Raw genomic sequence first — 15,401 nt, forward strand, 5'->3', positions numbered from 1 at the left:
TGCCTCACAGCGCCAGGGACCCGGGTTCAATTCCGGCCTTGGGTGACTGTGTAGAGTCTGCACGTTCTCCCCGTGTCTGCATGGGTTTCCTCCGGGTGCTCTGGTTTCCTCCCACAGTCCAAAGATGTGCAGATTAGGTGGAATTGGCCATGCTAAATTGCCGCTTAGTGTCCCAAGATGTGTCGGTTAGGGGGATTAGTGGGGTAAATACGTGGGGTTACAGGGATAGGGTAAGGGATGAAGCCTGGGTGAGATGCTCTGTCAGACAGTCAGTACAGAATCAATGGGCCAAATGGCCTTCTTCTGCACTGCCGAGATTAACAAAGAACAATACAGCACAGGAACAGGCCCTTCGGCCCACACAGGCCTGTGCCGATCACATTGTTCTATCTAGACCAACCACCTGTATCCCTCTACACCCTGTTCTATAACTCCAGCATCCACAGTGACAATTCTTGACATCCCAGTGACAATTCTTAAAATCCCATGTTTTCCCTTGATCGGAGTGGCTTGGAGGGGTTGTCAGCTGACGCTACCATTGGGTAGATGTGGACAGAATGTTTTCTCTTGTGGATGAATCCAAAATCTACAAGTTAGTTAGTAATGAACCCAGCAGGGAAACAAGGGTGTGTTCCTTTACTCAGCAAGTGGTTAGAATGCAGAGTTCGCTACCACAGCGAGTGCTCGAGGCAGATAGATGTGGTGCCCCCTAGGGCCGGATCTTTCCGGTTGTTCAGGTTCCACCGCTGCTGCCAGGGAGGACGGAGAATTCGTCGCTCAGCCAAACCTCCATTCACAGCAGCGGGACTGGAGAATCCCTGCTGCGGGCGAGGTGGGAGAAACCCCGGCCTGCGAGTTCCACCTTCTAAAAACAGGATGTAGAAGGAAGTAGGTGAGAAGATTTAGAAGGACGGCATCGGAATTGAGAGGGAACAGCCATCAGGAGAGACTGAGAACGTGCAGCGGGACTGGAGAATCCCGCTGGCGTGAATGGCTGGAAAATTCCGGCCTCGGTGAATAGATGAGAGAAAAGGGAGCTGGAAGATGTGTTGAAATGCTGAGTTGAGGTCGGTGGAGTTGGAAGAGAATCGTATGGAATATAAACAGCAGCTCAGGTTCACAGGGCCTAATGGTCTTTGTCTGTCATGTATATTTTAAATAAAATCCCACAGGATGCCCTAGACTGGGTAAGGCTGACAGATTTCATAAAGTGAATCATTTGGTTATTTATAGCAGGCTTCATTATTTTGTTTAATCCGTCTGTTTGTATCTCTCTACAGGAAGTGCTGGAGCTGGAGAGGACTCTAGGTGGTTACTTGCTGGAGGAACCCAAAACACTGCTCTTCAAGGACAGTTACCACAACCTCCGGCTCTCCATCCACGATATCCCTCATTCGCTGTGGAGAAGCAAATTGCTCGCCAAATATCAGGTAGGAGCCCAAATGATCACATCACCAGTATCATTTCTAAAGAAGGGACATTTCTGTCATTTTTTAATTATTTGTTCGTGGGACATGGGCATCGCTGGCCGGCCAGCATTTATTGCCCATCCCGAGATATCCTTGTTCAGAGGGCAGTTGAGAGTCAACCATATTGGCACCGTGGGTTAGCACTGCTGCCTCACAGCACCAGGGACCCGGGTTCGATTCCCGGCTTGGGTCACTGTCTGTGTGGAGTCTGCACGTTCTCCCCGTGTCTGTGTGGGTTTCCTCCGGGTGCTCCGGTTTCCTCCCACAGTCGTGCTGGTTAGAGTGCAGTGGCCATGCTAAATTCTCCCTCAGTGCACCCGAATAGGACTGTGGCGACGAGGGGAATTTCACAGTAACTTCATTGCAGTGTTAATGTAAGCCTTACTTGTGACTAATAAATAAACTTTAACTTTAACATTGCTGTGGCTCTGGAGTCACATGTAGGGCAGACCGGGTTAGGAAGGCAGATTTCCCAAAAGGACATTAGTGAACCAGATGGGTTTTTCCGACAATCGACAATGGTTTCATGGTCTTCAGTAGATTCCTAATTGCAATTTGACCTGCTTGATGTTCAATCATAGCAACTCTTTAGGATGCACAGCAGTCGAACTGAAAGCATTGTTATTGAATCGACCACTTACAGCTCACAATGAGGCTATTCAGCCCATCATGTCTGTGCCAGCTCTTTAAAACCTTAATCGTACACCCTCAGCAAGAGAATCATAGAAACCTATATCACATGAGTGATATGAGGGAGTCAGGATAAAGTCTACAGTAACTAGGGGATTTTCACAGTAACTTCATTGCCGTGTTAATGTAAGCCTACTTGTGACACTAATAAATAACTTTTTTAAAAACTTAAACTTTTTTGTTACTATCCCTCTGAGAATTGCTGCCTGAATGATCCTTGAATCGCCAGGTCCCCCTTTGTAATATATTGTTAATGGTCGAGCATTTTGTTGTATTGCACTCTCTGCTGCCCCCTCTGTTGGGGAGGTGTAAGTGTACACAAGAAATAGGACCGGGAGTGGACCATACATCCCCTTGAGCCCTGCTCCCCATATACCCTGATTTCCTGGCTCAACATCTCAGCCTTAAATATATTCAACAATGGAGCATGCACAACTCTCTAGGGTGGAGAATTCCAAAGATTCACAACCCTTTGAGTGAAGAAATTTCTCCTCACCCCAGTTCTAAATCATCGTCCCCTTATCCCAAACCTGCGTGCCCCACCCCGTGTGGTTCAAAGTTGTTCAGTTTTTGACAGCCTGCAGTTATGTGTTTGTCTTGCCCAGGCCAACATGCAACAGCCCAAATTCATCGCCTATTCTGTGTTGAGTTAGCTGACCTCCGTGGAGAGGTCAAAAGTCTCCATGAGAGGTCAGCTTTCAACAGGGGTTCCCCACCCCTGACTGCTTATCATAGAATCCCTACAGTGCAGAAAGAGGCCATTTGGCCCACCGACTCATTGACAGAGAGAGTATCTTACCCAGGCCCTCTCCCCCACCCTATCCCTGTAACCCCACGCATTTACCATGGCCAATCCACCTAACCTGCACATCTTTTGGACTGTGGGAGGAAACCAGAGGGAATCCACGCAAACACGGGGAGAACACGCAGACTCCGCACAGACAGTCAGCCAAGGTCAGAATAGAACCTGAGCCCCTGGCGCTATGAGACAGCAGTGCTAACCACTGTGCCACCATGCCGCACTTGAGACTACCTGATTGCAATGCCTCCCTTGGCTGACTAACCTACCAGCCATTCGCAGCCTGGGTTCATGAACAAAGGATGGGTGTTGTGGAAGATTTCCACAACAGCCTTTAGCGGAGAGAAGAGGGGAAGAATTAGAGAAGAGAATTGTTTTGGCGTTCAGAAGGTTCCAATGCCTTTCACTCTGCTTTTCCAAATGAACCTGGTGAGAGATTCACACCGAGATATAAATCATTTCTTCCCAGACTGGTGATATCAAATGTCAAACATCATTTGGGTCTTACTTCTCCCTACCAGTCAGGTAAACCGCCACAAGTCACGTTGCTATGGAAACTGTTGCCAGCAATGCCAGGGCATAGAATGAACATCCTTTAGCTTGTTTTGTGAGTGTTTGTGTGGTGGACACAGGTACCAAGTGACTAGATGCAGCAGGGGACAACAGCCAGATATTTGCAATAGTTGATCCTTTGTAGTTGTCACTTTTGGGTTATTATTTTTCCTACTGTTAATCCCAAAGATTTGGCTTCAGAAATCCAACTTGTTGTGATGGGCCTTGAAGCAGACTTGGAATGAAACCAGAGTTCCACCTGGAGCTCCCTGGTAGCAGAGTGTCGATAGCACTGGACTAGTAATCCAGGAACTTAAACCAGAGACTTGGAGATATGAGTTCAAATCCCTCCATAGCAGCTAGGGAATTTAAATTCAACTCGTGGAATAATTGTGGAATTTAAGAAGTTAGTCTCAGTAATAAGGACCGTGAGGCAACCAGACTGTAGTTTAAAAACCCATCTTGTTCACTACTGCCCTTTAGGGAAGGAAATCTGCCGTCCTTACCCGGTCTGGCCTACATGACACTCCAGAGCCACAGCAATGTGGTTGACTCTTAACTGCCCCCTGAAATGGCCGAGCAAGCCAGTTGTACTTAAAAATACGGCTCCCCACCACACTCTCAAGGGCAGCTAGGGATGGGCAATAAAGGCTGATCTAGCCAATCACATCCCACATTCTGTGAATGAATGAAAATAAAATTTTAATTGCTGCGCACGTTATATTGACACACTTTCAGGGACCCCCTGTAAATACTGACACACTCCCCAGGGATCCCCCTGTAAATACTGACACACTCCCCAGGGGAACCCCTGTAAATACTGACACACTCCCCAGGGGAACCCCTGTAAATACTGACACACTCCCCAGGGGAACCCCTGTAAATACTGACACACACCCCAGGGGAACCCCTGTAAATACTGACACACTGCCAGGGGAACCCCTGTAAATACTGACACACTCCCCAGGGATCCCCCTGTAAATACTGACACACTCCCCAGGGAACCCCTGTAAGTACAGACGCACTCCCCAGGGAACCCCTGTAAGTACTGACACACTCCCAGGATCCCCCTGTAAATACTGACACACTCCCCAGGGATCCCCCTGTAAATACTGACACACTCCCCAGGGGAACCCCTGTAAATACTGACACACTCCCCAGGGGAACCCCTGTAAATACTGACACACTCCCCAGGGGAACCCCTGTAAATACTGACACACTCCCCAGGGGAACCCCTGTAAATACTGACACACTGCCAGGGGAACCCCTGTAAATACTGACACACTCCCCAGGGATCCCCCTGTAAATACTGACACACTCCCCAGGGAACCCCTGTAAGTACAGACGCACTCCCCAGGGAACCCCTGTAAGTACTGACACACTCCCAGGATCCCCCTGTAAATACTGACACACTCCCCAGGGACCCCCTGTAAATACAGACACACTCCCCAGGGACCTCCTGTAAATACTGACACACTGCCCGGGGACCCCCTGTAAATACTGACACACTCCCCAGGGGAACCCTTGTAAATACTGACACACTCCCCAGGGAACCCCCTGTAAATACTGACACACTCCCCAGGGATCCCCCTGTAAATACTGACACACTCCCCAGGGGAACCCCTGTAAATACTGACACACTCCCCAGGGGATCCCCTGTAAATACTGACACACTACCCAAAGATCCCCATGTCGACCGGCCAAACTGAAAGGTAAAACATTTCTTCATTATTGGTTAGAGAAATTAAACATGGAAGTTGATCAAGAAATACGGGAAAAGAGAATTCAGAAATGTAAATATTGGGCTTGGATTATCCCCAGCCACAGGGATTCCCATTTTGGGAAGTTTTACTTTAGACTTGCCTTGGCGTCCCAAGATTTTGAATCGTTTTTCAATTCCACCCGCGTTACATTCAATGAACGGATTGGATGAAAATAATCAAATGTTGCTCTCTCTCTCTCTCGTATCTTCCCAGGAAATCCCATTTTACCATATCTGGAGTGGTACGCAGAGAGCGTTACACTGCACCTTCTCACTGGAGAGACACAGCCTGGCATCAACTGAATTTTCCTGTAAAATCTGTGTCAGACAGGTGGAGGGAGAGGGACAGATATTCCAGCTACATGCGACCATTGAAGAGGTGAGAACATAGGGGGGCCATGAATGGTCGGAAGCTGTGCTCACAAACTTCCCACATAGCACACATTTCACTCTGTTACTGAGAATAAATGAACTATTAACAATACGTGGACGGCACAGTGGCACAGTGGTTAGCACTGCTGCCTCACAGCACCAGGAACCCGGGTTCGATTCCCGCCTCGGGTCACTGTCTGTGTGGAGTTTGCACATTCTCCCCGTGTCTGCGTGGGTTTCCTCCGGGTGCTCCGGTTTCCTTCCACAGTCTAAAAGACGTGCTGGTTAAGTGCATTGGCCATGCTAAATTCTCCCTCAGTGTACCCAAACAGGCACCAAGTATGGCGACTAGTGGACTTTCACAGTAACTTCATTGCAGTGTTAATGTAAGCCTACTTGTGACACTAATAGATAAACTTTAAATAATTTAAAAGCATGAAAGAGGGCAGAGGTACAGGAAATTGGGAATGATTTTACCACCTTATTTCGATTGCATAGAAAATACAGCCAGAAATAGGCCATTTGGACCAACAAGCAATAAGCAACAAGCTTCACACAAACCTCCTCCTACCCTACATCATCTCACCCTATCATTATATCCTTCAGTTCCTCTCTCCCTATTGCGTTTATCAATACTCTCCTTAAATGCATCTGTGCTATTTGCCTCACCTATTCCACATGATGGTGAGTTCCACATTCCCATCTCTCTCTGGGTAAAGACATTTCTCCTGAATCCCTGATTGGATTTATCAGTAGCTCTAGTCTACCCCTGGAAATGGAACTCTCTCCATGTCTACCCTATCAAGCCCCTTGGGGTGGCACAGTGGTTAGCACTGCTGCCTCACAGCGCCAGGGACCCGGGTTCAATTCCAGCCTTGGGTCACTGTCTGTGTGGAGTTTGCACATTCTCCCTGTTTCTGCGTGGGTTTCCTCCGGGTGCTCCGGTTTCCTCCCACACTCCAAAGATGTGCGGGTTAGGTTGATTGGCCATGCTAAATTGACGCTTTGTGTCAGGGGGATTAGCAGGGTAAATATGTGGGGTTACGGGAATAGGGCCTGGGTGGGATTGTGGTCGGTGCAGACTCGATGGGCCAAATGGCCTCCTTTGCACTGTAGGGATTCTATGATTCTCCCTGTGTCTGCATGGGTTTCCTCCGGGTGCTCCGGTTTCCTCCCACAGTCCAATGATGTGTGGGTTAGGTTGATTGGCCATGCTAAATTGGCCCTTAGTGTCAGGGGATTAGCAGGGTAAATATAGGAGGTTGCGGGAATGGGGTCTGGGTTGGATTGTGGTCAGTGCAGACTCAATGGGCCAAATGGCCTCCTTCTGCACTGTAGTGATTCTATGATTCTATAATCTTAAAGACCTGTACCAGATCAGCCATCAGTTTTGACTTCCGCTCCTCTTCAAACTTTCCAGACCTGTAAACCTCTCAGATCTGGTATCCCATCTTTTGTTTTGAAATTTTTCCAGTGCTTCTATTTACAATTTGGAGACCAGAATTGTGCACATTACTCCTAAGTGTAGTCTGTCCAGTATTCTACAGAAGTTTAACATAACTTCTCTGCTCTTCAATGTTATCCTTCTGGAAATGAACTCCAGTACTCTGGGTAGTTATTTTCCTTAATTTGTGTAGCTGTATCCAAAGGGACTACTTTGGGACAAAGATCATACCATCTCCTAGAATCTTTCTGGGTGCTACTGATTGTGACATGAGAAGCGAGTTTGTGGAGATGTCAAAACATAAACAGAAAATGCTGCGAACACTAAGCTGGTTTGACAGCTTCTGTGGAATCATAGAATAGAATCATACACCGGAATTCTACCACCCCATTCCCATTCATCATGGGAATCGGAAAATGGGAAGATCTGTTGACCTCGAGCAGGTTTTTTGGGTCTCGGGTCGAGTGAGGTCATAAAGTTCCGCCCATAGAATCCTTTCGGTGCAGAAGGAGGCCATTCAGCCCAACAATCCTGCACCGACTCTCCAACAGAGCATCTTATCCTAACCCCATGCATTTACCATGGCTAATCCCCCTAACCTACACATCTTGGGACACTAAGGGGCAATTTAGCACGATCAATGCACCTAACCTGCACATCTTTGGACTGTGGAAAGAAACTGGAGCACCCGGAGGAAACCCATGCAGATACGGGGAGAACGTGCAGACTCCTCACAGACAGTCACCCAAGACTGGAATTGAACCCAGGTCCTTGGCACTGTGAGGCAACAGTGCTAACCACTGTGCCACCAGAAAGGAAACAATGGTGGAATTTTCCAGCCCTTCCTGCCAGTGGGATCTTCCAGTTCCGCTGAGGTCGACACCCACCCTGTGGCCAGGCAGGGCTGGCAAGCCACACAAATGGCCATTGACTCCAGCGGGTCTAGAAGATCCCACCAGCGGCCATTGGCTCACCGCTCCGTGCCCAGAGTTAATCATCAATAACTTCCCACAGAACCGGGGAACATGAGCAATGTAACAGGTCTTGAACAAGTGCAGCAACAGGGAAATGGACTGTCAACAATGGAGGGAAGAACGAATGGGGAGGTCTGTTGGGAATACAGGTGAGGAGGGGGCTCAGAAAGATTAAATGAGAGAGGGATCACTTTGCAAGGAATGGGACCAGTGAACAAAACCAAAAGAGATAATGCTGGAAAATCTCAGCGGGTCTGGCAGCATCTGTAAGGAGAGAAAAGAGCTGACGTTTCAAGTCCCAGATGACCCTTTGTCAAAGCTAAAAGGCAGAGAAAGTGGGAGATATTTATACTGCAGGGGGAGGGAATGAAAGATGAGTCATAGCCACAAAAACAAGGGGAAAGACTGCTAATGGCAGCTCACAGAGAGAATAAAGGGTGTGAATGGCCAAACGGCAGAGAAGCTGAAATCAGAGAGTAAACTGTGACTGATGAAGATGTGGAGGGAGGGGGGAGATGGGTGGGAGAGAGATAAAATTGAGAAGAAAGGTAAGGAAAGGGGGAATAAAATAAGGGGAGAGAGTGGAGGGGAAAAGAAAAATAAACATTTTTTTTTGTTTTCACTACTGAACAAAAGATGTGTCTAAAGGAGGTGTAAATGGCAACAGCAGAGTCATAACCAGCAACATGCTTCCCAAAAAATAGGACCAGTGGTTATGATCTGAAATCATTGAGTTCAGCTTTGGGGCTGAGGAGGTGTGAAATACCGAACTGATAAAGGAGTGCTTTCCCCCAGCTTCCAAAGAGCTACAGAGTCAGAAACCAGGGGCAGAGAGATCACTGAGACGGAGGTGGAGAATTGAAATGATAAAGCTACAGAAGCTGGGGGGTCGGAATTCACCAGAGCCGTATTCCCCCCCCCTGCCGCCCCCCCCCCACCCCCCCCCAGCCCCGGTGCCAGCGAGAACGGAAAAATTGGCGGCTCAGCCAAATCTCCATTCACTGCAGCGGGACCGGAGAATCCCAGTCGCGGGCGAGGTTGGAGAATCGCAGCCAGGGTGTCTGTCTGTTGGCTGTCCCAATGAACGTGTGGATGCTCTCTTTTAAAATGCATTTGTTTCACTCGAAATACAAAGCGAGGAGCAGTCACGCATGTCCTCAAATCAACACTGTGGACCAAGCAAATCGCAATGTTATTCTTTATTTTGTTCACATTGTAACCTTGGAAGTCGGAATTGGTGTTGACATGATCATAAATGTTTGTTTCCTTCCTTAACAGAACGCCAAATGTGTTAGCCCGTTCCACTCGCAGGTTGGCACCAACATAACCACCCAGGTGGGCCCTTATGCCTTTAAGATTCCATATTCCATCAGGCAGAAGATCTGCACTAATTTGGACGCACCAAATACCCGGGGCAATGACTGGAGACTCCTGGCCCAGAAGCTGGGGGTTGACAGGTGAGTAGGAAATTCCCCTACAGTCTCTCAACAGGCAGAATGAATGGAAATAAATGGGTCCATGAGTGAGCCAAGTGAAGAAAATATACACGTCTAGCGTGCTGTTGATTTGTGGAATGAATATTGGCCCCACTGTGTCAGCCAATGAGGTGGTTGGGACTTGAGATTCTAATTTATTCATAATCAGAGCTGTGTCCAAACTCTTAATAAGATCACAAGGGATAGGAGTAGGTGTAGGCCATTCGGCCCCTCGGGTCTACTGCGACATTCAATAAGATCATGGCTGGTCTGATTGTAGCCGCAACTCCACATTCCTGCCGGCCCTCTTAACCCTTGATTTTCCTGTCAATCAAAAATCCAATTTGACCTGGAATACATTCAAAGACCCAGTCTTCACTGCTATCCCGGGAAGAGAATTCAAACGACCATATGGGAGAAGACATTCCTCCTCAAGTCCATCTTAAACAGGAGGCCCCCTTACTTGGAAGTATGCCTACTCGTTCTAGATTCCCCCACAAGGGAAAGCATCCCCTCAGAATCTTATAATTCAATAAGATCGCCGCCTTTCAGTCTGCTAAACTCCAGTGAGTATAGGCCCAACCTGCTCAACATTTCCTCATGGGGCAATCCCTTCACCCTAGAAATCAGCCCAATAAACCTTCTCCAAACTGTGCTTCCTGTGCAAATATCATCTTTCCTTAAGTAGGGGGACCAAGATTGTTCACAGTACTCTAGGTGTGGTCTCATCAACGCCCTGTGCAGTTGGAGCAAGACTTCCCTATTATTGTACTCCCATCTCCCTTATATTCATGGCCAACATTCCACTTGCCTTCTTTCTTGACTGAAACTATAGCAAAGTCTCCCGTTAAAATCTGGATTATTTTCCCAGCAAAATGCAGTCAGTGGCGGATAATAATACAACTGATGTGAGTACAATCAACCTCAGTCACTTAGAGCAATGCCACTTGATTGATGCCGTGAACATCTCATTCTTTCTATTCTGCTGAGAATACAGATGTCACTGGATGCAGCCATTGATGTATTAATCTGTCACATAGAGGTGGTACAGTGGTTAGCACTGCTGCCTCACAGCGTCAGGGACCCGGGTTCAACTCCAGCCTTGAGTGACTGTCTGTGTGGAGTTTGCACGTTCTCCCTGTGTCTGCGTGGGTTTCCTCCGGGTGCTCTGGTTTCCTCCCACAGTCCAAAGGTATGCAGGTTAGGTGGATTGGCCATACTAAATTGCCCCTTAATGTCACAAGATATGTAGGTTAGGGGGATTAGAAGGTAAATACGTAGGAATATGGGGATAGGGCTTGGGTGGGTTGCTCTGTCGAAGAGTCGGTGCAGACTCGATGGGCCAAATGGCCTCCTTCTGCACTGTAAGGATTCTATGGGATTTCAGTCATAAATGCAAAATATAGAGAAATCAGAGAGCATTTCATTCTGCAACCAGAATTCTACTGCACTATCGGTGTACGTTTAGAGATAGCAGACAGGAATTTCCAGCCCCAAGACCAGACAAATCCCAGCCGGGGTCAGCAGACCTTTTGCATGTTCGGTGTCCCGCCCGCTACGATTCCCGTGATGGGAAAATTCCATTGATTAATTTTGTTCCCTCTTTCATGTTCAGGTATCTCACCTATTTTGCTACGAAACTTAGTCCCACTGGGGTCATCCTGGACTTATGGGAAGCCCAGCATCAAGATGACGGAGACATCAATTCCCTCGCCGCTGTGCTCGAGGAGATGGGCAAGAGTGACGTGATGGTAGTCATGACGACAGAAGATTGCTGAAACGCGGATAACCTCACCCACATCGGGATGGAACCCTAGCATCTATGGCGACCGTTGGAGCTCACTGGGGCACCAAGCAGATTAGGAACTTGGCATTTTTACCCGAGAACTGAAGGTGTCACATTCAATCGAGACAAACCCTCTCTCCTCTCAAAAGCTTTGGGTAGCTTGTAAAAGGTTGACAGTTTCTTAGGAAACGGCATTTAATTTATTATCCATATCTTTGGATGCTTTTTTTTTTGCTCCTGGTGTGAAACTTTGTATAAAACCCGAGGATTTGTTTACACTCACAGTCGATGTAGACATCACTCAGATCCTAGCGCACACATTGTACAAGCAAGAAGAGGAGGAATCCAACTGAGCTGTTAACAACTGTTTCTGATGAAGAAGAGATGCCAGCCATCGCCACTGGGCCCTGTTATCCTCCCTCATTTTATTTTTGAAAGTAGTCAGCAAAAATCGTTTGTTCGGGCTTGGAAGAAAACTTTGCAGATGCCACATCAGTGCTGATTTCTCCCCAGTCGCGATCGCAGAACACGTCTTAAGAGTGATCTCCAAAGCCTTTCTCTCTTTTTGATACAAGCTCAGAGGTTCCGACTGAAGATGCCCATAACCAAGCAATTGATGGGCTTGTCCGCTGTTGTGACGTCAGACATAAGCAGGTTAATGCGCACAGGGGTACACCGGGTTAGTGGGCACTCAGCCAGTCATATCAACCACAATCATTACTGAGGCTTAGCATCAATCATTTCTGATGAACATGAAGGGTTTTATGACTCCAGTGCAGGTGCACCTGACTTACCCCCTTCTTCCCCTCCACCCCATCTCTCCATTGAGATACACCAGAATAATTGGGCGGCACGGTGAGCACTGCTGCCTCACAGCGCCAGGGACCCGGGTTCGATTCCCAGCTTGGGTCTGCACATTCTCCCCGTGTCTGCGTGGGTTTCCTCCGGTTTCCCTCCCACAGTCCGAAATATGTGCTGGTCAGGTGGATTGGCCGTGCTAAATTCTCCCTGAGTGTACCCGAAGAGGCGCTGGAGTGTGGCAACTAGGGGATTTTCGCAGCAACTTCATTGCAGTGTGAATGTAAGCCTTGTGACTGATAAATAAAATTTAAACGTTTAAACCAGAATAATTTCTACCCCAACCTTCACGAAGTTGAGGCCATGGACTCGGGTGGTTTAAGACTTGACGCAAAGCAATAGTGATTAACTGAAAGAACTAACCCGACTCAGGAGAAATAATTCTTGACTGATGACCTTGCAATGTTCCCATGGTCAAAATAGCCAAACACACATGCGCCAAGCCAGGATGTAGATCAGAAGTCCCAACGTTTGATTTGGATGAATATGGCAGAGATGTTACTGTGTCAACGTGCTTTTGACATTTGAAAGCACATCCTCACTGTTATTTTCTTAAACCTTAATTCAGCTTTTATTTCCCTGAATTGTAACTTTGATGCTGAATGTTAATGGGGGCCCCTGTATGAAAAGCAGATGGGAGACGCACAGAAGCATTCTGACACCCCACCGTCATTCAACACTTCCCCTGTCCTTCCATAACAGGAGCCTCATTCTGCGTTGGAATATTCTCCACTGTTGCCCCACACCTTACTCCCTCCACCCCACTGAGCCATATCATCACGCCCCAAGACAATGTCACTGATGAAGCCTGTGGGACCTCACACCTTTGGGTCCTTGAAGCCTTTGTTAACACAAACATTGACAGACGGAAGAAGTGTAAAGCCATTTCGGAACCTTGGGATTGGGTGTCTGGAGATAGCGGTGGACCGAATGAGGTGGAAGTGCGTCATCTAGGTGTTTCTTCCTCTTAAGGAAGTGCTCACTTGAGAGAAAGCTACCCAAATGTTGGTATGCTTTTTCTTTCACAGGAACTGTCTCAGATGGCAAAGCCCTCCCAAGGTTTCATTCTTCATTTGATTCCCAGTTTGAGGATCAGTATCCAATGGTGTCTTATTCCAAACTTGCCTTTTAAGAAAACACCTTTGCTTGTTGCCGTGCCACGTTGAGACGTTCGTTAATGCAAGTCAATGGACTTTGAAAGGTGTTTGCATAACCATTTCCATTGGTAACATCTGTAGTTGACTCAAAGGTCGGGCCAACCTGAAAAATATATTAATATTGGTTGAATGTGGGAGTGTGTGATGCATTTTTTGACGCTCTTCTAGTGTCAACAAGAGTATAAACTCTCCGAAAGCACACCAACAAAAGTGACACGAATATTAGTTATTTGTAAATGTTGTGGAAATGTTTAAGTATTTGGTAAAGTTATTTATTTTCAAGACATTCTTGGACAAATGCATTTTAAATCCATCGTTGTGTAATTTTAATTTTTAAATGATTGTTTCAGAAACGGAATCATTGGATATGAGTTATCACCCCAGAGTGTGGCTAACCCTCGGTGGGTGCTCAGCTAACCAAATTGGCCAGTCTACTTATAAGGAAACCCGGTTTGCAGTTCCATGCAGGGGTTGCCAACCCACCAGCATTGCCCTGGAGTGTCCGGGAATTGACAAGTTAGTCTTCAGGACCCGTGCTGCAAGTAACGCCCAGGGAAAGACTCATAAGGGCGTTCAAAGCTTTAGTTTCTCCAGTTTCTTGCAGCGTTATGTTTCTCATTATCGACAGGTGGTTAGTGGGGGGGGGGTGGGGGGGGGGGGGGTGGGGGGGAAATCTGTCTGATTGGGTAAGGGGGCAGCTAGGACATGGGTGACAAAAACCTCCAGGGACACATCCAACCAGAGTTGGCAACCCTAGGTCCCGAGAACCTGTACGAAAGAGAGATTCCTCCCCCAGCCTCCAGCTTGACTTCTTAACCAGCAGAGCCGCACTCCTCATTAACTGTTTTCATCAAATGATAACAAGGTATAGTGGTGAGCTTTTTTTAAAAAAAAGGGTCCCAAATAATTGTTTCAGGTGACATATATAATTTTTATAAAATTATATTTGATCAATCTATGGTGGCTCGTTCCAGATTTCCAGATTTTGGACCTGGATGAAGGGCAATCCGGCTTACTGCGGGGGGGTGGAGGTTGGCATTCATTTTTAGATGGCTATGGGCAGCGTTTTTCAGTATTCATTGATACAAAAAAAAAGGCTAAAGGTGTTTTAGCAAACAGTTAACCCTCTTTTGTTCTCCCCGCCCCCTGCCATGTAAAGGGTACCATTACACCAAGCGGTTAGCAAAATAGTGCTTTAATTTCTTTCGTTCACTCCAAGTGCTATGCAAGTTCATAGAGTTATTTCATTTTCGGGCACATCGTGTTGCTTCAGTTTTTTTTTATGTACATCTTTCATATATGTATAGAAAGTGCTAGAATCTATTGCTCTGTCTCTCTTTCCATGTATTTGTTCATTCTGTAAACTACCGATTGTAAATAAGTTTAGCGTTCCTATTGTAACAAATTAATTTTTATGCAATAAATTATATTTCCTAGTTTAACGAATCAAGCGTTGCATTTTTCTTTGGACCCCTAAAGAGTCAGAAAAATGGCCATCTGTAATTTTCCAGAGAGATGTTTGGGCCTAATCCCATTAGATTCCGCTTCCCTGTTTTAGCGCATTTGCTCTAATCTTTTCTTCAGTAGGGGTAATAAAGAGTCCGGAACCAAGGTGGGTGGAAAGACGTCAAGGTACACGTTGACCATGATCTCATTGAATGGCAGAATGAGCTTAAAAGGCTGAATGACCTCTTGCACTGCCTAGCTAATGGATTAGCACCTCTGTTAGAGTAAGCGGATCGAGATACAAGATTCCTAAATAATTTTACAATTACAATTGTTAACCTGGGGGGTCGATATTACCAAAAGAAATTCCTAAGTGCCGAACGAGTGTGAAAATGGGAGAGAATTGCACCCATTTTTTTGGGCAAGCTCCCAGACGCAATCGTACGACACTTAGGAAAAAAGAGCTCAGATGTGATTCTCACCAGTAGGGGGAGGGGCAGAGTCTATTCTCGCTGGGAAGCTGGCTGCAGAGCTCTAGGGGTGCTATTGTGCAGGTACCCCTATCTCCAAGTGCACTGTGTACACACAGCCTCCAATGCAATGTCAGGTATGTAATC

The 15,401-nt window shown here is 47.0% G+C and overlaps 1 protein-coding gene across 2 annotated transcripts in view; it reads left to right on the forward strand.

The window, feature by feature from the left end:
• Positions 1-14,775, forward strand: part of unc5b (unc-5 netrin receptor B) — a 275,167-nt gene extending 260,392 nt beyond the window's left edge. For both annotated transcript variants that reach the window (XM_078199370.1, XM_078199371.1), the window contains 4 exons: positions 1,281-1,430; positions 5,487-5,651; positions 9,341-9,519; positions 11,153-14,775. In XM_078199370.1, coding sequence (XP_078055496.1) covers positions 1,281-1,430; positions 5,487-5,651; positions 9,341-9,519; positions 11,153-11,315 — 657 coding nt within the window. In that variant the 3' untranslated portion in view covers positions 11,316-14,775. The remainder of the gene's footprint in view (positions 1-1,280; positions 1,431-5,486; positions 5,652-9,340; positions 9,520-11,152) is intronic.
• Positions 14,776-15,401: the final 626 nt, after the last annotated feature.

The sequence above is a fragment of the Mustelus asterias genome, chromosome 28 (genome assembly GCF_964213995.1).
Source record: "Mustelus asterias chromosome 28, sMusAst1.hap1.1, whole genome shotgun sequence".
NCBI classification, from domain to species: Eukaryota; Metazoa; Chordata; class Chondrichthyes; order Carcharhiniformes; family Triakidae; genus Mustelus; species Mustelus asterias.